Below are 26,245 nucleotides of genomic sequence, written 5' to 3'. Positions count from 1 at the left end.
TCACGCCTCACCTCTCACCAGTCACGCCTCACCTCTCACCAGTCACGCCTCACCTCTCACTAGTCATGCCTCACCTCTCACCAGTCATGCCTCACCTCTCACCAGTCATGCCTCACCTCTCACCACCTGTGCAACAGGTGTGTTGCACAGGTTAATATCACTGGTCTACCAGCCACCGACCAACACCACTGGTCGACCAATCACCGACCAACACCACTGGTCGACCAGCCACCCCCCAAGACCACTGGTCTACCAGCCACCGACCAACACCACTGGTCGACCAGCCACCCCCCAACACCACTGGTCGACCAGCCACCCCCCAACACCACTGGTCGACCAGCCACCCCCCAACACCACTGGTCGACCAGCCACCCCCCAACACCACTGGTCGACCAGCCACCGACCAACACCACTGGTCGACCAGTCACCGACCAACACCACTGGTCGACCAGCCACCCCCCAACACCACTCGTCGACCAGCCACCGACCAACACCACTGGTCTACCCGCCACCCCCCAACACCACTGGTCGACCAGCCACCCCCCCCCCAACACCATTGGTCGACCAGCCACCCCCCAACACCACTGGTCTACCAGCCACCGACCAACACCACTGGTCGACCAGACACTGACCAACACCCCTGGTCGACCAGCCACCCCCCAACACCATTGGTCGACCAGCCACCCCCCAACACCACTGGTCGACCAGCCACCGACCAACACCACTGGTCTACCAGCCACCGACCAACACCACTGGTCTACCAGCCACCGACCAACACCACTGGTCGACCAGCCACCGACCAACACCACTGGTCGACCAGCCACCGACCAACACCACTGGTCGACCAGGCACCCCCCAACAGCACTGGTCTACCAGCCACCCCCCAACACCACTGGTCGACCAGCCACCGACCAACACCACTGGTCTACCAGCCACCGACCAACACCACTGGTCTACCAGCCACCGACCAACACCACTGGTCGACCAGCCACCGACCAACACCACTGGTCGACCAGGCACCCCCCAACAGCACTGGTCGACCAGGCACCCCCCAACACCACTGGTCGACCAGCCACCCCCCCCCCCCCCCAACACCATTGGTCGACCAGCCACCCCCCAACACCACTGGTCAACCAGCCACCCCCCAACACCACTGGTCTACCCGCCACCCCCCAACACCACTGGTCTACCAGCCACCCCCCAACACCACTGGTCTACCAGCCACCCCCCAACACCACTGGTCTACCAGCCACCCCCCAACACCACTGGTCTACCAGCCACCCCCCAACACCACTGGTCGACCAGCCAACCCCCCAACACTACTGGTCAACCAGCCACCCCCCAACACCACTGGTCGATCAGCCACCCCCCAACACCACTGGTCTACCAGCCACCCCCCCAACACCACTGGTCTACCAGCCACCCCCAACACCACTGGTCTACCAGCCACCCCCCCCCAACACCACTGGTCGACCAGCCACCCCCCAACACCACTGGTCGACCAGCCACCCCCCAACACCACTGGTCGACCAGCCACTCCCCAACACCACTGGTCTACCAGCCACCCCCCCCAACACCACTGGTCGACCAGCCACCCCCCAACACCACTGGTCTACCAGCCACCCCCCAACACCACTGGTCGACCAGCCACCCCCCAACACCACTGGTCGACCAGCCACCCCCCAACACCACTGGTCGACCAGCCACCCCCCAACACCACTGGTCTACCAGCCACCCCCCCCCCAACACCACTGGTCGACCAGCCAACCCCCCAACACCACTGGTCAACCAGCCACCCCCCAACACCACTGGTCGACCAGCCACCCCCCCCCCCAACACCACTTGTCGACCAGCCACCCCCCAACACCACTTGTCGACCAGCCACCCCCCAACACCACTGGTCGACCAGCCACCCCCCAACACCACTGGTCGACCAGCCACCCCCCCCCAACACCACTCGTCGACCAGCCACCCCCCAACACCACTGGTCGACCAGCCACCCCCCAACACCACTGGTCGACTAGCCACCGACCAACACCACTGGTCGACCAGCCACCCCCCAACACCACTGGTCGACCAGCCACCCCCCAACACCACTGGTCGACCAGCCACCCCCCAACACCACTGGTCAACCAGCCACCCCCCAACACCACTGGTCGACCAGCCACCCCCCAACACCACTGGTCTACCAGCCACCCCCCAACACCACTGGTCGACTAGCCACCCCCCAACACCACTGGTCGACCAGCCACCCCCCAACACCACTGGTCAAAGAGCCACCCCCCAACACCACTGGTCGACCAGCCACCCCCCAACACCACTGGTCAACCAGCCACCCCCCAACACCACTGGTCGACCAGCCACCCCCCAACACCACTGGTCAAAGAGCCACCCCCCAACACCACTGGTCAAAGAGCCACCCCCCAACACCACTGGTCGACCAGCCACCCCCCAACACCACTGGTCGACCAGCCACCGACCAACACCACTGGTCGACCAGCCACCCCCCAACACCACTGGTCGACCAGCCACCCCCCAACACCACTGGTCGACCAGCCACCCACCAACACACCCTCACCACCAAGCCAGCACCCAAATAACAGACATTATCCCACACGCTAAAATTCGCCGAGAAGAAACAATATGTTGAGCCGCTGATTATAATATTTGAGGCGAGTGCCTGTGCAATCATCGCTTTACCTCCAACACTACCTTGCACCTTTGTAACATTTGTGTATATATACTATATTATTCCCTGGCTGGCTCTACTATTTCAGGATTGAGATTGACACAGTCTTTGAGACGTCATTTGAATGCTGTCTGTCACCTTAATTGCTTCTTAGGACCCGCCTTGTAAGTTTCTTATGAACCCACAGTCTATCATATCATTACTCAGTCTACTTTGATCATTATACCTTGATCTACTTTGATCATTATACCTTGATCTACTTTGATCATTATACCTTGATCTACTTTGATCATTATAACTTGATCTACTTTGATCATTATAACTTGATCTACTTTGATCATTATACCTTGATCTACTTTGATCATTATACCTTGATCTACTTTGATCATTATACTCAGCCAGGACCAGTATGACGGACTGTCAGGGACTATGTTAAGAAGTATACATTTGTGTGATAAAGTTGAGGATGTATTTTGTATTTTGATGTATTACTTTGGTTAGTTAAGATGGTGTTTAAGGGCTGATGCCACACACATCGATAATGGTTTGTGTGTCACGTGACCGTGTGTAGCTGATGGTCGGTGGTGTGGCGGCGGCGGCAGGTGTGGCAGCAGCAGGTGTGGCAGCAGGAGCAGCAGCAGCAGCAGCAGGCGTGGCAGCAGCAGGAGCAGCAGGAGCAGCAGGCGTGGCAGCAGCAGGAGCAGCAGAAGCAGTAGCAGCAGGCGTGGCAGCAGCAGGAGCAGCAGCAGCAGCAGCAGGCGTGGCAGCAGCAGGAGCAGCAGGAGCAGCAGCAGCAGTAGCAGCAGGCGTGGCAGCAGCAGGAGCAGCAGCAGCAGGCGTGGCAGCAGCAGGAGCAGCAGCAGCAGTAGCAGTAGCAGCAGGCGTGGCAGCAGCAGGAGCAGCAGCAGCAGCAGCAGGCGTGGCAGCAGCAGGAGCACGAGGAGCAGCAGTTATGGAGATATTTACCCAGGGCTGAGTATCTTTACACAAGTCATATGGTGGTTCAACAGGTCCTCGTGGTGCACCCGGCCTCGCTTTATCCAGGTCAAGGGCGGCTCTTACCGGGAGGCGCGCCTGCCCGCCTTGGGGCGCGCGCCTGGGCCTCTGTATTCACCTAGTTGGATTCACCTAGTTGTATTCACCTAGTTGGATTCACCTAGTTGTATTCACCTAGTTGTATTCACCTAGTTGGATTCACCTAGTTGGATTCACCTAGTTGGATTCACCTAGTTGGATTCACCTAGTTGTATTCACCTAGTTGGATTCACCTAGTTGGATTCACCTAGTTGGATTCACATAGTTGGATTCACATAGTTGGATTCACATAGTTGGATTCACATAGTTGGATTCACATAGTTGGATTCACATAGTTGGATTCACATAGTTGTGCTTGCGGGGGTTGAGCTCTGCTCTTTCGGCCCGCCTCTCAACTGTCAGTCAATCAACTGTTACTAACTACTACTAACTATTTTTTTTCACTCACCCGTACACACCCACAGGAAGCAGCCCGTAGCAGCTGTCTAGCTTCCAGGTACCTATTTACTGCTAGGTAACCGGGGCATCAGGGTGAAAGAAACTCTGCCCATTTTTGTTTCTTGCCGGCGCCGGGAATCAAACCCTGGGCCACAGGATTATGTGTCCAGCGTGCTATCCAGACAGCCACTGGCGTCACATACCGCCCCACACACACATCATGACTAGGTAGGTAGGTAGGTAGGGGGGGGGGGGGGGTGGGTGTGTGGGTGTGTGTGTGTGTGTGTGTGTGTGTGTGTGTGTGTGTGTGTGTGTGTGTGTGTGTGTGTGTGTGTGTGTGTGTGTGTGTGTGTGTGTGTTTGTTTTTGAGAGACAAAAAAATAGTTAGTAGTTAGTAACAGTTGATTGATTGACAGTTGAGAGGCGGGCCGAAAGAGCAGAGCTCTACCCCCGTAAGTACAACTACGTGAATACCATAAGGTGTGGCCTGGGAGGAGGTCCCAGCTCACTCCCCGGGCCGCTACGACCAAGACTGTCCCGGATCTTCCCACACTAGTGTGACCTGGAGAGCGTGCAGAGATCCTTTACTGCTAGAATCCACTCAGTAAAACATCTTAACTATTGGGACCGACTAAAGAGCCTAAATCTGTATTCTCTTGAGCGCAGGCGGGAGAGATACATAATAATTTACACGTGGAAAATATTAGAGGGGCTGGTCCCAAACCTGCACACAGAAATAACACCACATGAGACCAGAAGACATGGCAGGATGTGCAGAATACCCCCGTTGAAGAGCAGAGGTGCAACAGGTACTCTGAGAGAGAACTATTAACATCAGAGGCCCGAGACTGTTCAACACGCTTCCACTACACTTAAGGGGCATAACTGGCCGACCCCTCACAGTGTTCAAGAGAGAACTATCAACATCAGAGGCCCGAGACTATTCAACACGCTTCTACTACACATAAGGGACATAACTGGCCGACCCCTCACAGTGTTCAAGAGAGAACTATCAACATCAGAGGCCCGAGACTATTCAACACGCTTCCACTACACATAAGGGACATAACTGGCCGACCCCTCACAGTGTTCAAGAGAGAACTATCAACATCAGAGGCCCGAGACTGTTCAACACGCTTCCACTACACATAAGGGACATAACTGGCCGACCCCTCACAGTGTTCAAGAGAGAACTTGACAAATACCTCAAAAGGATTTCTGATCAACCAGGCTGTAACTCATACGTCAGGCTGCGAGCAGCCGCGTCTAACAGCCTGGTTGACTAGTCCAGCAACCAAGAGGCCTGGTCAAGGACAGGGCCGTGGGAACACTAAGCCCCGAAATCATCTCAAGGTATTCAGAAGGTAGGACCTTAACAATCTCCAGGATCTCCAGCAGTAGTCCAACAAACGGTTGCTGGAATTCAATCACAGGAAGTGTAAGGTAATGAGGCTGGGACAGGGAGGCAGGAGACCATTAGGGGAAGGTAACTACAAGATTGGGTAAGATAACAGTCCTCAGGAGTGGATATATTTCCAAGACTAAGACTGGACGCTCACCAACCAATCCATCCCTTTTTTACTCCATTGTAACCAACGTTACAAATACAACCTATTAATAGAAGTAATGGCTCACAAACATTCCCGTTTTCTATGCATGGGACTCGATAAGTTGGTAGGATTGATTGGGCTCGCACCTTTCTTGTTAAGCTAGAAGGTTAGTGTTTGTGAGACGTGACACGGGGGGAGGAGGAGGCGGCCTAGACACGGCAACACCGCCACCATGTCTTGGTTATCTTGAGGTTATCTTGAGATGATTTCGGGGCTTTAGTGTCCCCGCGGCCCGGTCCTCGACCAGGCCTCCACCCCCAGGAAGCAGCCCGTGACAGCTGACTAACACCCAGGTACCTATTTTACTGCTAGGCAACAGGGGCATAGGGTGAAAGAAACTCTGCCCATTGTTTCTCGCCGGCGCCTGGGATCGAACCCGGGACCACAGGATCACAAGTCCAGCGTCCGCTCGGCCGACCGGCTCCCCATATCTTCACTACAACTACACAACGTAAACATGTTATATGTGTTAACAGAGACTCTGTCAAGGCACTATTCCCAATCTACGTTAGACTAATATTGTAATATGCAGCGCCAGCCTTCAACCTTGTGAAGCACAAAGCAGTAAAAAGTGGAGAAGTTTGTAAGAAGATTAGTGGGTGAACTAAGTGGGTTAAGCCACCAGGATACGAGGCAATTAACTCTCACATAAGTGGCCTAACTACCTGTCACGTCTCGGCGTTTAAAGGGAACTTGATAAACACCTCCTCCTAACTGTCTGGTTAACTAGAACACGGTCAACAGCGGGTACACTAACCCCTAGGAACCACCTGGCGGTAACCATAGAGAAGAGACATGATCACAACATACAAGATACTGAGGGGGGCTGGACAAGGTAGACAAGGACAGCCTCTTTAAAGTGACAAAGTAGGAGGAGAGGACACAGGTGGAGGCTGGACACGCCAATATACAGAAGGACTGTAAGGTTATCCTGGTCCCCAGTACGGGCGGTCAGCACATGGAGAGTACTGAAGGTAGAGGTGCTGGAAGCCACCTCCACCCACAACTTTATGGCCACATTCGGCAAAGATTGTGAACGTTAAAATGTCGACGTCTGTACTTGTGGGAACCGACCTGTGAGATTTATATTTATTTAATTTATATGAATTTATATTTACGTTAATTTATATACTTCGATAGCAATTTGTATAATGATAAGTGGACTGTATTTCTGCAATAATCTCTTAATCTCACAAATCGATCCTCTACACATTAGGGGGGTTTATTAAATTAAATATATGCAGCCAATCAAACTACAGTATTAACTACATACATTGAAAAGGTTCCTTATCTTATAGTACAGCAGGCCTTAAGTCCACCAGGTATAACTAGGATGTAGACACCAAATTATCCTCTTTGAGGTAGCTTCCATCACCCAGTAACTGGTGCACAAAGTCTATGCTTCCTCGTCTTGACCTGTCAAAAGGGCGCTAGCTGTAAAGCCAGATACCTATATATGACAAGCTATGTCAAAGAAAATACTGTACATGGAACAATAAAGACCTGGCTTAATTACCTTTAGTCTGAGGCGATTTCGTGATCTAACTGGCGCACCCTACCCAATGACATTAATGGCCACTAATGATAGATATACGGGTTTCGGAAAGACACTTAACTTGATTTGATGACAGCGTGTTGAAAATGGTACACCTTTGGTTTCCATAACACTACGTCCAAGTAAATTTAACAGGAGCCGAATTTGCTCCCTGTGAGCCTCTGGTCTAGTATCAACAACGGCAATGTCTAACACTCCATACTATTGACGCTACTGGCCGACATTGTCCAGATATGATAGGAGCCGAATTTGCTCCACACGTCTCGGAGGTGACACAACAATGGCTGCCCCTCCTTCCTCACTGACGCTACTGGCCGACATTGTCCAGATGACGGAAAGTGATAGAAGGGTCACATTTACTCTACTTTAATATTGATAATTAAGTTAATTTATATGAGATGTTTTTATGATGGTAAAGTCCAAAGACTAATGTATTTAAGAATAATTCCCAGCAGAATAGCTGGTGAATTATAATAGTATGTGGTGATGATATCCCGTTTTCTTTAAACGGTAATTCCACTACAAGTTACATTTTCTATGGGTAACTTGTTGGTAATACAGCAGCAATTATTATCTGTCTGTATAATATATTAAATGGTGTCGGATTTTCCGACAGTACTAGAGGGAATGTCTGTGTTGGAAGGTTAACCTTTGTACTCACCTAGATGTGATCTTGCGGGGGTTGAGCTTCGGCTCTTGGTCCCGCAAAGTGTGTGTTCAAGGCGTTATGGTGACAAGGTCATTAACCTCACACAACTGTTCATGGTGACCTGTCACTGTATGGCGAATACCATAGGGTGGTGGTGGGGGGTCGACTCCCTCATGCCCGCCTTTAAGTTGGATTGGCTCCTATTGCCAATCCTATTCATAGGACCAACGAGTCCTGTGAAGTCCGAAATGTGGATTTGATTGTCAAAAGAGTTTGTCAACGACTTGCCGGCTGTTAGTGAAGGAATTAAACACATGGCTCTGTATAACTAACCATCCTGCGAGATGGGGACTTGTATTACCGCTGCTACCTTATTCACTCTTGTGTTGATGATATCCTCATAATGCACCCAGAGTCTGCCAGTGCAGACCGGTTATCACATGCCTCTGTATGACTAACCATCCTGCGAGATGGGGATTTTTTAGCATCACCTAGTTAGCTTTTTTGACACACTTCATATAGTCTAGGGCAGCTGCACTAATGCACATGTACCTAATGTGTTAATAAATAAAAAAAGTTAGTGAACGGTGATACAACGTTGATAATGACTACTTGAGCACCGTTGTCCACTGGGAGGGTGACTGTGAGGGAGGGAGGGAGGGTGACTGTGAGGGAGGGAGGGAGATTGTGAGGGAGGGAGGGAGATTGTGAGGGAGGGAGGGAGACTGTGAGGGAGGGAGGTAGGGAAACTGTGAGGGAGGGAGGGAGACTGTGAGGGAGGGAGGAAGACTGTGAGGGAGGGAGGGAAACTGTGAGGGAGGGAGACTGGGAGGGAGGGAGGGAGCGCCACCACCACCGTCAACACCATCAACACCACTACCGTCAACACCACCACAGTCAACACCACCACAGTCAACACCACCATCAACACCACCATCACCACCACCGTCAACACCACCACCACCATCAACACCGCCACCGTCAACACCACCACCGTCAACACCACCACCGTCAACACCACCACCGTCAACACCACCACCACCACCGTCAACACCACCACCATCAACACCACCACCACCATCAACACCACCATCAACACCACCACCGTCAACACCACCACCACCACCGTCAACACCACCACCACCACCACCGTCAACACCACCACCACCACCGTCAACACTACCACCGTCAACACCACCACCACCATCAACACCACCATCACCACCGTCAACACCACCACCATCAACACCACCACCATCACCACCACCACCAACAACAACACCAACAACACCACCACCACCATCAACACCACCACCATCAACACCACCACCATCAACACCAACACCACCATCACCACCACCATCAACACCACCAACACCACCATCAACACCACCAACACCGTCAACACCACCACCACCAACACCGTCAACACCACCACCATCAACACCACCGTCAACACCACCACCGTCAACACCACCACCATCAACACCACCACCACCGTCAGGCCAATCCTGGAGTATGCAGCCCCAGCATGGAGTCCATATCTAGTCAAGGATAAGACTAAACTGGAAAAGGTTCAAAGGTTTGCCACCAGACTAGTACCCGAGCTGAGAGGTATGAGCTACGAGGAGAGACTACGGGAATTAAACCTCACTTCGCTGGAAGACAGAAGAGTTAGGGGGGACATGATCACCACATTCAAGATTCTGAAGGGAATTGATAGGGTAGATAAAGGCAGTCTATTTAACACAAGGGGAACACGCACAAGGGGACACAGGTGGAAACTGAGTGCCCAAATGAGCCACAGAGATATTAGAAAAAACTTTTTTAGTGTCAGAGTGGTTGACAAATGGAATGCATTAGGAAGTGATGTGGTGGAGGCTGACTCCATACACAGTTTCAAGTGTAGATATGATAGAGCCCAATAGGCTCAGGAACCTGTACACCTGTTGATTGACGGTTGAGAGGCGGGACCAAAGAGCCAGAGCTCAACCCCCGCAAACACAACTAGGTGAGTACCACCACCATCAACACCACCACCAACACCACCGTCAATACCACCACCATCAACACCACCACCATCAACACCACCACCACCACCACCATCAACACCACCACCATCAACACCACCACCACCACCGTCAACACCACCACCGTCAACACCACCACCACCACCGTCAACAACACCATCAACACCACCACCACCATCAACACCACCGTCAACACCACCACCACCGTCACCACCACCACCGTCAAAACCGTCAACACCACCACCATCATCACCACCGTCAACACCACCACCACCGTCAACACCAACACCGTCAACACCGCCGCCGTCAACACCGCCGCCGTCAACACCGCCGCCGTCAACACTGCCGCCGTCAACGCCGCCACCGTCAACGCCGCCACCGTCAACGCCGCCACCGTCAACACCGCCACCGTCAACACCGCCACCGTCAACACCGCCACCGTCAACAACACCACCGTCAACAACACCACCGTCAACACCAACACCGTCAACACCACCACCGTTAACAACACCACCGTCAACACCAACACCGTCAACACCAACACCGTCAACAACACCACCGTCAACACCAACACCGTCAACACCGCCACCGTCAACACCGCCACCGTCAACACCAACACCGTCAACACCACCACCGTCAACACCACCACCGTCAACAACACCACCGTCAACACCAACGCCGTCAACACCAACGCCGTCAACACCACCACCGTCAACACCACCACCGTCAACACCAACACCGTCAACACCACCACCGTCAACACCAACAACACCAACACCGTCAACACCACCACCGTCAACACCAACACCCGGGAAATAACCAACCACAGGTCAGAGAACTTTTAAGATTCTGTGACAAACTCTCGCTTAATCCACAGATTACAGAACCAACTAGGAACGAAAACACACTAGACTTGTTATTCACAAACAATGATGAACTAATCAGAGACATTACAGTCTCAGATACTTCATACTCAGACCATAAGCTCATTGAAGTGCAAACTAGCATAAATAACGGTAGTAGGTCTAAGAGACCCAACAAGCGAGAAGGGATATTCAATCAATTCAATTTCAACAATAAGAGGATCGACTGGGAAACAATAAATGTAGACCTTGCAACCATTCAATGGGAGACGGTCTTAAGCGACAAAACTCCCACACAGGGAATAGATCAACTGACAGCTGAAGCTTACAAGGTCTGCTTGAAGCACGTGCCTGTGAGGAGGGGCAGAAAGAGGACCACTCTAGAAAGAGAACGCAGACCATCGCAGAACGTACAGAAGGAAAAAAATAACGGAAATGCATTGGGATTTGGAGATCAATAAAGGAAATGTATTAGGATCGTCTCAAAGCTCTCCAAATGTACTCGCTAGAAAGGAGACGAGAGAGATATACCAAATAATATACACATGGAAAATACTGGAGGGTCAGGTCCCAAATCTACACAGTAAAATAACAACGTACTGGAGTGAACGATATGGAAGAAAATGCAGAATAGAACCAGTGAAGAGCAGAGGTGCCATAGGCACAATCAGAGAACACTGTATAAACATCAGAGGTCCACGGTTGTTCAACGTCTTCCCAGCGACTATAAGAAATATTGCCGGAACAACCGTGGACATCTTCAAGAGGAAACTATATAGTTTCCTTCAAGGAGTGCCGGACCAACCTGGCTGTGGTGGGTATGTGGGCCTGCGGGCCGCTCCAAGCAACAGCCCGGTGGACCAAACTCTCACAAGTCAAGCCTGGCCTCGGGCCGGGCTTGGGGAGTAGAACAACTCCCAGAACCCCATCAACCAGGTACCACCGCCATCAACACCACCACCGTAAACACCACACAGTATCATATCAAAACATCACAAACAAAGAGAATGCCCAACAGGAGTTTTCTTAAGCAGTCAGGAAGGTGATGACCCAGAGAGCGAGACCCGTCAACAGTTAAGGCCTGCTAGATGCTGCCAGTAACAGGTTGGGTGACCACGCGGACAGCCTCGCCCTTGACTAGCAGCACCTCGGATGGTATACCAGTATGTCAGTAAAAACTGGCAGACAGATGACAGCAGCAGCAGCAGGAGTGTGGAGCGACTGGCCAAGGTGAGCGCGCCTGGGCCTGGTGACGTCACTGCCACGTCACCCGTGTAAACAAACCAGTCAGCTGAGAGCCGGGGACTCCCCCCTGGAGCACGCCACGCAAATATACCCACATCTAAAGCCACATTTGTAACTTTTTTTCCTAGTGTGTCAAGAGCGCTGTGGAGATGGACAGACAAGCAGACACAGACGGACAGGAAGATAGATAGACAGACGTACTGACTCTACGCACTACACTACACAACCGTCAATGCAAAAGGGTATTAAATTTTGATCATGCCGTGGCGCACTCGACTAAGGTGCGTCAGGGATCATCCTGGACGTAGGTTCGAACCTTCATCACGGCTCTTGTGGATTTGTTCATACAGACTTTGTGTCAAAGTCTGTATGAACAAATCCACAAGGTGAGTGTGTTTGACACACACACACACAGACACACACACACACACAGACACACACACAGACACACAGACACACACACACACACACACACACACACACACACACACACACACACACACACACACACACACACACACACACACACACACACACAGACACACAGACACACACACACACACACACACACACACACACACACACACACACACACACACAGAAACCTGTGCAAGGAATCATTCAGAACCTTGTATACCACATATGTAAGACCAATCCTGGAGTATGCGGCCCCAGCATGGAGCCCGTACCTTGTCTATCTACAAAATTCTCAGATGAATTGTCAGGGTAGATAAACTGTTCAACACGGGTGGTACGCGAACAAGGGGACACAGGTGGAAACTTAGTACCCAAATGAGCCACAGGGACGTTAGAAAGAACTTTTTTAGTGTCAGAGTGGTTGACAAATGGAATGCATTAGGCAGTGATGTGGTGGAGGCTGACTCCATACACAGTTTCAAGTGTAGATATGATAGAGCCCAATAGGCTCAGGAACCTGTACACCAGTTGATTGGCAGTTGAGAGGCGGGACCAAAGAGCCGAAAAACAACTGAATTGAAAGAAAGTGAGTGAAGAATGGCTGATGTAAATGTGCCTAGGAGGGAGTGATGACAGTGAACCTGTGATAGGTGACTGTCAGCTATAGATACACAACATGGAGTAGACCCAAGCTCTTGGGCCACCAGCTGTGGCCAGTGAGGCGTCTCATCTTGTAGTTATAGCAAAAGTAGAAACTAAAATAACTGAAACTATCACTAATGTAATATTTTCCAGACAATAGCAAGAAGTGAAAGATAGCAGAGAGGGGGAGGAGGAGTGACGCTGCTGGCCAAAAGAAAGAGCAGGGTTGAAGAGAGGTGATGCAGACACTGTGGCAGGACTCATCTCAGCGGAAGGAAAAGAGTGGTTGAGACCCACAGGAGACGCAGACACCACCACCAGAACACTAACACAGCTGGAATATCATACAAAGTGTGGCTGAATTATCCCTTAAATTGTGAGCAAAGCTACTAGTAAGGCAAGATTATAATCATGAGCAAACTGACTGGGAATGAATGGCTCCGAGAGAGGGAGAAGAAACACGGAGAACAACACTGAGAGTTGCAGAGAGAAACTTGCTAACACAACACATTACTGAGACAAGAGGCAAGACCAACCACCAAGATGGGACTCGGTCCTCACACAAAGCCAAATGAACATTGAGAACATTGAGCATGAAATGTGCACGTGGGCAAGTGTGTTACTCTTTGATTACGGAGTAGTTATGAAGCGTTCCGTGAGGGCTTCTTACATCCTCAAAGATTTGTTTACACTTAACACTACACTAATGATACACCTGATACACTGTACATGATAGTGGTTTTTTCTTTCTTTAAATCTTCCTTTTTATTCGTTTTGGGTGAGGTGACACAAAGGTTTTGGGTGAGGCGGGTACATGAGAATGGAGGTAACTGCAGAGGGCTTATCGGCCCATACGGTGCCTTGAAGTGGGTAGAATATAGTTGTGCATTAATTAATGACATTAATGTCTGACCAAAGAGCCAGAGCTCAACCCCCGCAAGCACAACTAGGTAAGTACACACACACACACACACAACAAATATAAAGTAGGTTCTTCCCATAGATCATACGGGGCATAGATGGGACCCCAGCTATAAACATAGAACACCTGATTACGGCCACAAACACATTAAACACCTGAGCCACTCCCCACACATTAAACACGTGTACCCAGCTATACACATAAAACACCTGAGCCACTCCCCACACATTAAACACCTGAGCCACTCCCCACACATTAAACACCTGAGCCACTCCCCACACATTAAACACCTGAGCCACTCCCCACACATTAAACACCTGAGCCACTCCCCACACATTAAACACGTGTACCCAGCTATACACATAAAACACCTGAGCCACTCCCCACACATTAAACACGTGTACCCAGCTATACACATAAAACACCTGAGCCACATAACCAAGGTGTGTGGAACACGAGGCGAGTATAAGAGCGGCATCTAACTAACAGTGACCAACAGCACTGTAGGAGCTATTCTTCATGAAGCAGAGGATAAGAATATGAAGGTAAAGCTCTCCTCCTCCAACACCCTCACCCCCCCCACCCCCCACCAGGAGGGGTCTTGGCAGCACACACAGTTGCCGAAGGCGCGGCATAAGCATTAACATGCTGCAGGAGCAGCAGCATCCTCCTCCACCCGGGGACCTGCACATCTCCTGCCTTAGGGGGACCACCCCTAATGATGCGCCTCCCCTTCGCATCCTCTCCCCCCAATGTGTTGACACACACACACACACATGCACAATTTGTGTTGCATGATGACTCCTACACAAATTACGTCGCCTTTGGTAATTAGCAAGACTGGGTGACACCTGGGTGAGTGTTGCCAACTGCGGGTCACCACATAACTAATCCCCAGGCTGAGACCTACCGCGCCTGACAATTAGTTGTTGTACACGGAGTGGCGTCGTGCGCGACCATCACTCCTCCTACAATTATCCTCCAGTGGCTGTGGGGAACCCCCCGGAGCCCAGCACATTACTGCGTACCTTCCTGCTACTACGGCCACCTCTCACAACGGCCACCCCAGGAGCCTCACCTCCCTGTCAAGACCATCCACGCCTCCACCAGGAGCCTCACCTCCCTGTCAAGACCATCCACGCCTCTCCCAGGAGCCTCCCCTCCCTGTCAAGACCATCCACGCCTCCCCCAGGAGCCTCACCTCCCTGTCAAGACCATCCACGCCTCCACCAGGAGCCTCACCTCCCTGTCAAGACCATCCACGCCTCCACCAGGAGCCTCACCTCCCTGTCAAGACCATCCACGCCTCCACCAGGAGCCTCACCACCCTGTCAAGACCATCCACGCCTCCACCAGGAGCCTCACCTCCCTGTCAAGACCATCCACGCCTGCTCCAGGAGCCTCACCACCCTGTCAAGACCATCCACGCCTGCTCCAGGAGCCTCACCACCCTGTCAAGACCATCCACGCCTGCTCCAGGAGCCTCACCACCCTGTCAAGACCATCCACGCCTGCTCCAGGAGCCTCACCACCCTGTCAAGACCATCCACGCCTCCTCCAGGAGCCTCACCACCCTGTCAAGACCATCCACGCCTCCACCAGGAGCCTCACCTCCCTGTCAAGACCATCCACGCCTCCACCAGGAGCCTCACCTCCCTGTCAAGACCATCCACGCCTCCACCAGGAGCCTCACCACCCTGTCAAGACCATCCACGCCTGCTCCAGGAGCCTCACCACCCTGTCAAGACCATCCACGCCTGCTCCAGGAGCCTCACCACCCTGTCAAGACCATCCACGCCTGCTCCAGGAGCCTCACCACCCTGTCAAGACCATCCACGCCTCCTCCAGGAGCCTCACCACCCTGTCAAGACCATCCACGCCTCCACCAGGAGCCTCACCTCCCTGTCAAGACCATCCACGCCTCCACCAGGAGCCTCACCTCCCTGTCAAGACCATCCACGCCTCCACCAGGAGCCTCACTTCCCTGTCAAGACCATCCACGCCTCCACCAGGAGCCTCACCTCCCTGTCAAGACCATCCACGCCTCCACCAGGAGCCTCACCTCCCTGTCAAGACCATCCACGCCTCCACCAGAAGCCTCACCTCCCTGTCAAGACCATCCACGCCTTCACCAGGAGCCTCACCTCCCTGTCAAGACCATCCACGCCTCCACCAGGAGCCTCACCTCCCTGTCAAGACCATCCACGCAGGCTAAAAATATACAAAATAAGAACGAAGTCTTAACTTGTTGTCAGAAGAAATGAGTCACATGGACTTATTCTAACAATTACTAAGAAATTAATGAGTGTCAAATCAAAGTTGTTGCTGAGGTAATGATGATAATGAGAGGCCAGGGCCCTCATTAACTCACACACACTCATTAACAACAATATTTCCAAAAAGTAAATGAGTACGAAGCACGAATGGTGAACCATGACTCTTCAACCCAGCAGGAACCAGTGAGCATTATTATGTCTCACTGTCACTGTGAGACACAGTAGAAACACCATGGGACACACAGATCTACACTGTCACAGTGAGACACAGTAGACAGACCATGGGACACACAGATCTACACTGTCACAGTGAGACACAGTAGACAGACCATGGGACACACAGATCTACACTGTCACAGTGAGACACAGTAGACAGACCATGGGACACTCAGATTTACACTGTCACAGTGAGACACAGTAGACAGACCATGGGACACACAGATCTACACTGTCACAGTGAGACACAGTAGACAGACCATGGTAGAGACAGATCTACACTGTCACAGTGAGACACAGTAGACAGACCATGGGACACACAGATCTACACTGTCACAGTGAGACACAGTAGACAGACCATGGGACACACAGATCTACACTGTCACAGTGAGACACAGTAGACAGCCCATGGGACACACAGATCTACACTGTCACAGTGAGACACAGTAGACAGCCCATGGGACACACAGATCTACACTGTCACAGTGAGACACAGTAGACACACCATGGGACACACAGATCTACAATGTCACAGTGAGACACAGTAGACACACCATGGGACACTCAGATCTACACTGTCACAGTGAGACACAGTAGACAGACCATGGTAGAGACAGATCTACACTGTCACAGTGAGACACAGTAGACAGACCACGGGACACACAGATCTACACTGTCACAGTGAGACACAGTAGACAGACCATAGGACACACAGATCTACACTGTCACAGTGAGACACAGTAGACAGACCACGGGACACTCAGATTTACACTGTCACAGTGAGACACAGTAGACACACCATGGGACACTCAGATCTACACTGTCACAGTGAGACACAGTAGACAGACCATGGTAGAGACAGATCTACACTGTCACAGTGAGACACAGTAGACACACCATGGGACACTCAGATCTACACTGTCACAGTGAGACACAGTAGACAGACCATGGTAGAGACAGATCTACACTGTCACAGTGAGACACAGTAGACACACCATGGGACACTCAGATCTACACTGTCACTGTGAGACACAGTAGACAGACCATGGTAGAGACAGATCTACACTGTCACAGTGAGACACAGTAGACACACCATGGGACACTCAGATCTACACTGTCACTGTGAGACACAGTAGACAGACCATGGTAGAGACAGATCTACACTGTCACAGTGAGACACAGTAGACACACCATGGGACACTCAGATCTACACTGTCACTGTGAGACACAGTAGACAGACCATGGTAGAGACAGATCTACACTGTCACTGTGAGACACAGTAGACAGACCATGGTAGAGACAGATCTACACTGTCACAGTGAGACACAGTAGACACACCATGGGACACTCAGATCTACACTGTCACTGTGAGACACAGTAGACAGACCATGGTAGAGACAGATCTACACTGTCACAGTAAGACACAGTAGACAGACCACGGGACACACAGTGGCAGGAATGAACAGCCTTGTAAACACAGTAACGAGCGCCTGGTGATTAAGTCAGTACGGATCCACCGTGGAGTCATATGGGAGGAAGAAACAAGGACATATGGATGATCTGAGATTCGAACTGGGGTCTCAAAAAAGTACGAGCCTTCCTACCAGCACCCACGGTACTGCCACTGGGCACCATTAAGTCACTCAGGAACGACGCAGTTAGAGTTGATAACCAAGAGCGAGACGGAAGTGGTTGAGGAATCTTTAATACTAGTCGGGAATTGTCCCGGCTTACAGTTTCTCCCCGTGGAGGCTCAGGATGTGCACGACAGCTGAGCAGCTGCACACGCTGCAGCAACATGTGCACTATAACACCCCCCCACCCACCCCCATCCCCCACTGTGTGAGTTACCAACCTCTTGGTAACTCTTCAAATCTCAATGTTATAAAAAATTATTTCTAGATCTGGCGGCCACAAGATACCCACAACCAGATGTTTAGTAGATGTGACCACCATGACACCTGTGTCTTGAGTCACACAGGTGTCACTCTGGACACTTGTGTGGCACTCACATGCTGAGTGAGCATGTCAACCACTAGCCACGTGAGACAACACATCCGACACACACACACACACACACACACACACACACACACACACACACACACACACACACACACACACACACACACACACACACACACGCACCCGACACACACACACACACGCACCCGACACACACACACACACACACACACACACACACACACGCACCCGACACACACACACGCACCCGACACACACACACGCACCCGACACACACGCACGCACCCGACACACACACACACACACACACACACACACACACACACACACACACACACACACACACACACACAAGAGTGGTACTCACCTCCTCGTAAAACTTAAGCTGGTGAACGGGCTCCTCACACACGTTTTCACTAAAGTCTTTGTATAGGAGGTAACCTGCAGGAGAGAAGACATGTGAGTTAGTAGCAGTTGTCGAGCCGCGCCACCTCCCTCCCCCCCTCTCCCTCTCTTCCTTCCTCTCTCTCCCTCTTCTCTGTCCGTGGTTCCCTCCCTACTTGCCTTCCCCCCTACCCTAGGGTAAGGGAGGGAGAGACTCCCTACCTCCGTCCTTCCCTAAGGTAAACATGTTAACACACGACACAATGTATTCATTGGTTCTTCTTGCCCCCAGCTGCGTCCTGTCTCCTGGGACCTCCTGCTGCATGGTGTGGTGGTGGTGGTGGTGCAGGTGGTGGTGATGGTGGTGATGGTGGTGATGGTGGTGGTGGTGGTGGTGGTGGTGGTGGTGGTGGTGGTGGTGATGGTGATGGTGATGGTGATGGTGGTGGTGGTGCAGGTGGTGGTGATGGTGGTGTAGGTGGTGCATGAGTATTGAGCAGTGGTGGTGATGTTCGTGGTATGGGGTGTAGTGGCGTCACTGTTCTATGTTTACCAACTGCTGTTTGAACACCTGTCGAAACTGTCGTCATTGTGACGCAGTGGTTGTGTCACGTGACAACCACTGCGTCACGTGAGACAACCACTAGTCACTTAGTTAAGGAAATCTTAGGAAATACAAGTTAAGAATGACACACAATAGTGCTGAAGGTCTACAGGATAGAATAACACATTACAGTTGGGAGGCGGGACCAAAGAGCCGAAGCTCAACCCCCGCAAGGACAACTTGGTGAGTACAACTCGTGAGCTGAGAGAGAGGCTGAAGACCCTGGGGCCAGATTCACGAAAGCACTTACGCAAGCACTTACGAACATGTCCATCTTTTCTCAATCTTTGGCGGCTTTGTTTACAATTATTAAACAGTTAATGAGCTCTGAAGCACCAGGAGGCGGTTTATAACAATAACAACAGTTGATTGGGAAGTTTTCATGCTTGTAAACTGTTTAATGAATGTAACCAAAGCCGTCAAAGATTGAGGAAAGATGTACACGTTCGTAAGTGCTTTCGTGAATCTGGCCCCTGGTGGATATTTTGGAACTATGCAGCAACTATATTGCCACAGAATGATGGGTAATTACTGATAGCCATTTGGAGTCCTTCTCTGGTCATCAGATCTGTATTCACCTAGTTGTGCTTGCGGGGGTTGAGCTCTGGCTCTTTGGTCCCGCCTAAGTTTTGTGTCTGGGGGTATGCTGAGCCACCACATGCCCCACATATGTTGAAGCAGGACGCTGAGGGGGTTGCAAACATCTACAACTTCACGGTATGATTAATTGATATTACTTCTGACTGTCTTCTCGTCATCATAATTATGTGGTATCAACTGTGCCAATATCTGCTTTTTAACGCTCATGCAGTACACCACACTCTGTTTCTACAATATCCCTCCAAACACACACCGAAACTACGACGTTGGTACCACGTTCGAACAAGTTTTAACACTTCCTAACCAGTTATAACAACCAATATAGCAAGTTATAACAACGTTCTAATACGTCATAAACACGTTAAGCCAAGATGTAACAACTCTATTACAAGTTGTAACAAGCGGAAAATAGAGACAGTTTTGGTTTGTGTTTCCAGGGTTGCCACCTTGTACATCGTGCGCTAAATCTCACTCAATTTACACCTAAAATTTAAGTTTCATTTACGCTCTTTGTACACCTGTTTACTCCAGCCATTATTGTAATATTTTGTATCAGCTATGACCAAAGTTCCTCATTGTCAGCGTGCTGACGCTGGTAGTATGGAGAGGACGACACTACTTGGACACATTAACACAGTGAAGAAATGGTCCAACAAATGGCTACTACAGTAACTCCAGCATATATAAAGTGATGAAGATGGGGGAGGGAGCAGGAGGCCAAACACAAGGTACCAGCTGGGAGATGATATCCTTCAGGAATCAGGGAGAGAGAAAGATCTGGGGGTTGATATCACACCAGACCTTGCCCCTGAAAGGATAACATCAGCGGCGTATGCAAGGCCGGCGAACATAAGAACTTCCTTCAGAAATTTGTGTAAGGAAACATTCACAACCTTGTATACCACATACGTCAGACCAATACTGGAATATGCAGCTCCTGCTTGGGGTCCATATCTAGTCTAACACAAAATGAAGTTAGAGAAGGTTCAAAGGTATGCCACTAGGCCACTCGAAGAGCTGAGAGGAATAAGCTTTGAGGAAAGATTACTGGAACTGAACCTCACGACACTGGAAGACAGAAGAGCTAGGAGGGACATGATCACCACCTATAAAATTCTCAGTGGAATTGACAGGGTGGATAAAGGCAAACTGTTTAACACGGGGTGGTACGCGAACAAGGCGACACAGGTGGAAACAGAGTACCCACATGAGCCACAGGGACGTTAGAAGGAACTTTTTCAGTGTCAGAGTAGTTAACAGGTGGAATGCATTAGACAGTGATGTGGTGGAGGCTGACTCCATACACAGTTTCAAGTGTAGATATGATAGAGCCCAGTAGGCTCAGGAACCTGTACACCAGTTGATTGACAGTTGAGAGGCGGGACCAAAGAGCCCGAGCTCAACCCCCAATACGAGCCGTGCCAGAAGGAGCACTTGGCCGCCAAATAAGGTTACTGACCATCTCGGGTCACCAATGTTATTCAGGAAATGTGAACGTTTCCTGTACCAGTTTATAGGTTTAAGGATAACCTGCACGAATATATGGGTGACGGCGTTGGCCTGTGGGGAGGAGGTCAGTGATTTACTGGACCAGTACACGGGCTGGTACACCCAGTACACCCCCTCCCCACTCCCCCCACCACCCCCCACCCCTCTCACTGTGGCAACATGACATCTGAGTTCCGTGTCTAATAGACTCTACGAGGAACGGCATTATTAGTGTGTGTGTGTGTGTGTGTGTGTGTGTGTGTGTGTGTGTGTGTGTGTGTGTGTGTGTGTGTGTGTGTGTGTGTGTGTGTGTGCGTGCGTGCTTGCAAACACACACCACTACGAGTGTGGTCCGTGTGTGTTTGCACAGACTGTAGTGGAAAGCATTATTATAAACTTTTATTTGTATGTTATAAAGAGATGATAATGTGGTGTGACAGAGAAGTCTTCACAATATACCACTACCACACTCTCATACTAAACACTTTGTTACAACTCAGTAATTGATGTTACACACTTCAATTAAAAAATATACCGTCTATGACCTCAAAGTATACCGATGATTGAGCATACCTATGTCCTGGTGTATACCTATGGCCTGGAGTATACCTATGTCCTGGTGTATACCTATGCCCTTGAGTATACCTACGAGCTCGAAGTAAACTCATGTTCGGTGACGAGGTGAGTTACATTCTTCAAGTCTTGACGTGACCCACACGACCCCTCGAACAACTAGGCTCATTGTATACATCATTTTCTTCGAAAAAGCTACTGAACTAAAAATCTAAAGTTATATATCATAAACGAAGGTGACGAGAGTTTGTTAAGGCAGAGATTAGTTATGTTGGAAGATTTGTTTATTTTTATTATTGTCTACCACAGACGTGGCCACACATTAACAATGCTAACCAGCATATATACATTTTCTTCTGTCCTCCAGGGACAGGGTTAGAGATGTGTTGGAATATGTGACCCAGCCCTGTTTTTGGTCCACGTTAAGGTCATCTTGTATAATGTGATGTCAGCACATTATACGTCCTGACATCATCAAAATGATGATCATGTCAGGAGCATCTAGTCATGAGGAAAGGGACTCCCCACCCCGCAGGCTCCAGACGGGGGTTTCCCCCTACAGAAACCCCAAGGAGACTGAGGTGTTTCTTAGGAGGTAACCTTACTAAAAGTCAGTAGCAACCTGTAAACCGGGTCTGGAGGCTGGGTGGATGTGCCTCTCTTAAGGGGGGAATTTTCTTTCAAATGAATGACGTATGATGTTTGTTCTTTCAAAAGTTGAGTGGGGACTGTAAGTGTTCATGTTGACCGGCGCACCAGACCCTCAACAATGTGGTTCTTCTTGACGTCAGGAAACGCAGAGTTGCTGACCTTGGCGGGTCAGCTAACCCTTCAAGCACGAGGGAGAGTCGGGGTTGAATGTCGAGGTAATGCGAGAGTTAGTCGGGGATTTTTTAGCATATGATAATAGGTAGATAATAAAATATAATTTAAACACAGACACACACACATACACACACGTACGTGTGTGTGTGTGTGTGTGTGTGTGTGTGTGTGTGTGTGTGTGTGCGTGCGTGCGTGTGTGTGTGTGTGTGTGTGTGTGTGTGTGTGTGTGTGTGTGTGTATCCATGGTGCGAGTATCACCATGGATGTTAAAGGGAGCAGCAGAGGCCCTCAGCATACCTCTGGTACTAATCATCAATGAGTCCTTTACACAGGGGGGAATTGCCCAGCTGCTGGAAGAAGGCAAATGTGGTGCCAATCTACAAGAAAGGAGATAGAGAAGAAGCACTTAACTACAGACCAGTGTCACTCACAAGCATCCCTTGCAAAGTACTTGAAACAATGATAAGGTTAACACTAGTTGTACACCTAGAAAGAATTAGGTTTGTAAGTAAACAACAACACGGTTTTAGAGCAGGGAAATCCTGCCTGACGAACCTCCTGGAGTTTTATGTTAAGGTAACGAACATGAGGCAAGACAGAGAAGGATGGGCAGACTGCATATTTCTGGACTGCCAAAAACCCTTTGATACAGTACCACACAGGAAGCTATGATACGAACTTGAGAGGCAGGCAGGAGTAGACGGAAACGCACTATCATGGGTAAGGAATTACCTGACAGGTGTCAGAGAGAGACAGACAGAGGCAAGGAATAGTCCTGGCGTAGAGTAACAAGCGGGGTGCCTCAAGGATCGGTGCTGGCTCCCATAGTATTCCTCATTTATGTAAATGACTTGACTGCAAGAGTCTTTTACGTCTATATTTGCAGATAAAGTAAAACTAATGAAGAGGGTTGAGACAGATGAGGATTGTAAGATTCTCCAGGATGACTTTAACAGGTGGCAGAGCTGGTCCGAGGAAATGACTGCTAGAGTTCAACAGTAAGAAGTGTAAGGTGATGGAAATGGGGACAGGAGCCAGAAGACCAATATACGATGAAGGGAAACTACCTCCCTATAACGTCTAGAGAAAAAGACCTGGGCATGGAATAACACCAAACCTAACTCCAGAGGCTCATATAAATAGAATAACGTCAGCCACATACTCTACTCTGGCAAAAGTCAGAACATCCTTCACAAACTTGAATAAGGAAGCTTCTAGATCACTGTATACCGCCTATGTGAGGCCAGTCTTAAAGTATGCCGCACCATCGTGGAGCCCCCAGCTTAAAAAACACATAAGCTCGAAAAGGTGTCGAAGTTTGCAACGAGACTGGTCCCAGAGCTGCGAGGGAAGAGGTACGACGACAGACTGAAGGACCTTAACCTGACGACTTTCGAAAGGATGACGGAGAGGGGGACATGATACCAACGTATGAAACACTTCGAGGGATTGACAAGGTGGAAACAGTGGATATGTTTACAATGAATAATAACAGAACAAGGGGGCACAGATCGAAGCTTGAGACTCAGATGTGTCATAGAGATGATAGAAAGTTTACTTTTAGTGTAAGGGGTAGTGAGTAAATGGCATGACCTAAAGGAGCAGGTTGTAGAGGTTGTAAAGTACTCCAGTCATAACTTTAAAGGCAGGAATGATAGAGAAACGGCCAGGAGTGATTGTATTGACAACTAACGGCTAGAAAAGCGGGTCCAAGAGCTAGTGCTCGATCCTGCTGGTTCAAATAAGTAATAAGTGAGTACACACAGACAGTCTTGGTCTATGAGAACATGGAGTACACCCAGGGGGGGGGGGGGGTTGTAACAACACATAGCCATAAGTTGTGCCGACATACACCACCACCACTTCCCCCAGGGAGCACGACACCACCACTTCCCCCAGGGAGCACGACACCACCACTTCCCCCAGGGAGCACGACACCACCACTTCCCCCAGGGAGCACGATAACACCACTTCCCCCAGGGAGCAGGATAACACCACTTCCCCCAGGGAGCAGGACACCACCACCACTTCCCCCAGGGAGCACGATAACACCACTTCCCCCAGGGAGCAGGATAACACCACTTCCCCCAGGGAGCAGGACACCACCACCACTTCCCCCAGGGAGCACGATAACACCACTTCCCCCAGGGAGCAGGATAACACCACTTCCCCCAGGGAGCAGGACACCACCACCACTTCCCCCAGGGAGCACGATAACACCACTTCCCCCAGGGAGCAGGATAACACCACTTCCCCCAGGGAGCAGGACACCACCACCACTTCCCCCAGGGAGCAGGACACCACCACTTCCCCCAGGGAGCAGGACACCACCACTACTTCCCCCAGGGAGCAGGATAACACCACTTCCCCCAGGGAGCAGGATAACACCACTTCCCCCAGGGAGCAGGACACCACCACCACTTCCCCCAGGGAGCAGGACACCACCACTTCCCCCAGGGAGCAGGACACCACCACTACTTCCCCCAGGGAGCACGATAACACCACTTCCCCCAGGGAGCAGGATAACACCACTTCCCCCAGGGAGCAGGACACCACCACTACTTCCCCCAGGGAGCACGATAACACCACTTCCCCCAGGGAGCAGGATAACACCACTTCCCCCAGGGAGCAGGACACCACCACTACTTCCCCCAGGGAGCAGGATAACACCACTTCCCCCAGGGAGCAGGATAACACCACTTCCCCCAGGGAGCAGGATAACACCACTACTTCCCCCAGGGAGCACGATAACACCACTTCCCCCAGGGAGCAGGATAACACCACTACTTCCCCCAGGGAGCACGATAACACCACTTCCCCCAGGGAGCAGGATAACACCACTACTTCCCCCAGGGAGCAGGATAACACCACTTCCCCCAGGGAGCAGGATAACACCACTTCCCCCAGGGAGCAGGATAACACCACTTCCCCCAGGGAGCAGGACACCACCACTACTTCCCCCAGGGAGCACGATAACACCACTTCCCCCAGGGAGCAGGATAACACCACTTCCCCCAGGGAGCAGGATAACACCACTTCCCCCAGGGAGCACGATAACACCACTTCCCCCAGGGAGCAGGATAACACCACTTCCCCCAGGGAGCACGATAACACCACTTCCCCCAGGGAGCAGGATAACACCACTTCCCCCAGGGAGCAGGACACCACCACTACTTCCCCCAGGGAGCACGATAACAC

At 50.8% G+C, this 26,245-nt stretch overlaps 1 protein-coding gene across 2 annotated transcripts in view; it reads right to left on the bottom strand.

Moving 5' to 3' along the window:
- The window catches only part of Gprk1 (G protein-coupled receptor kinase 1), a 422,403-nt gene that overhangs the window by 95,188 nt on the left and 300,970 nt on the right, over window positions 1-26,245 (bottom strand). For both annotated transcript variants that reach the window (XM_045755516.2, XM_045755517.2), the window contains one exon: window positions 18,941-19,014. In XM_045755516.2, coding sequence (XP_045611472.1) covers window positions 18,941-19,014 — 74 coding nt within the window. The remainder of the gene's footprint in view (window positions 1-18,940; window positions 19,015-26,245) is intronic.

Source organism: Procambarus clarkii, chromosome 62 (assembly GCF_040958095.1).
Source record: "Procambarus clarkii isolate CNS0578487 chromosome 62, FALCON_Pclarkii_2.0, whole genome shotgun sequence".
Taxonomy (NCBI): Eukaryota; Metazoa; Arthropoda; class Malacostraca; order Decapoda; family Cambaridae; genus Procambarus; species Procambarus clarkii.
This window is presented reverse-complemented; position numbering and strand designations above follow the sequence as displayed.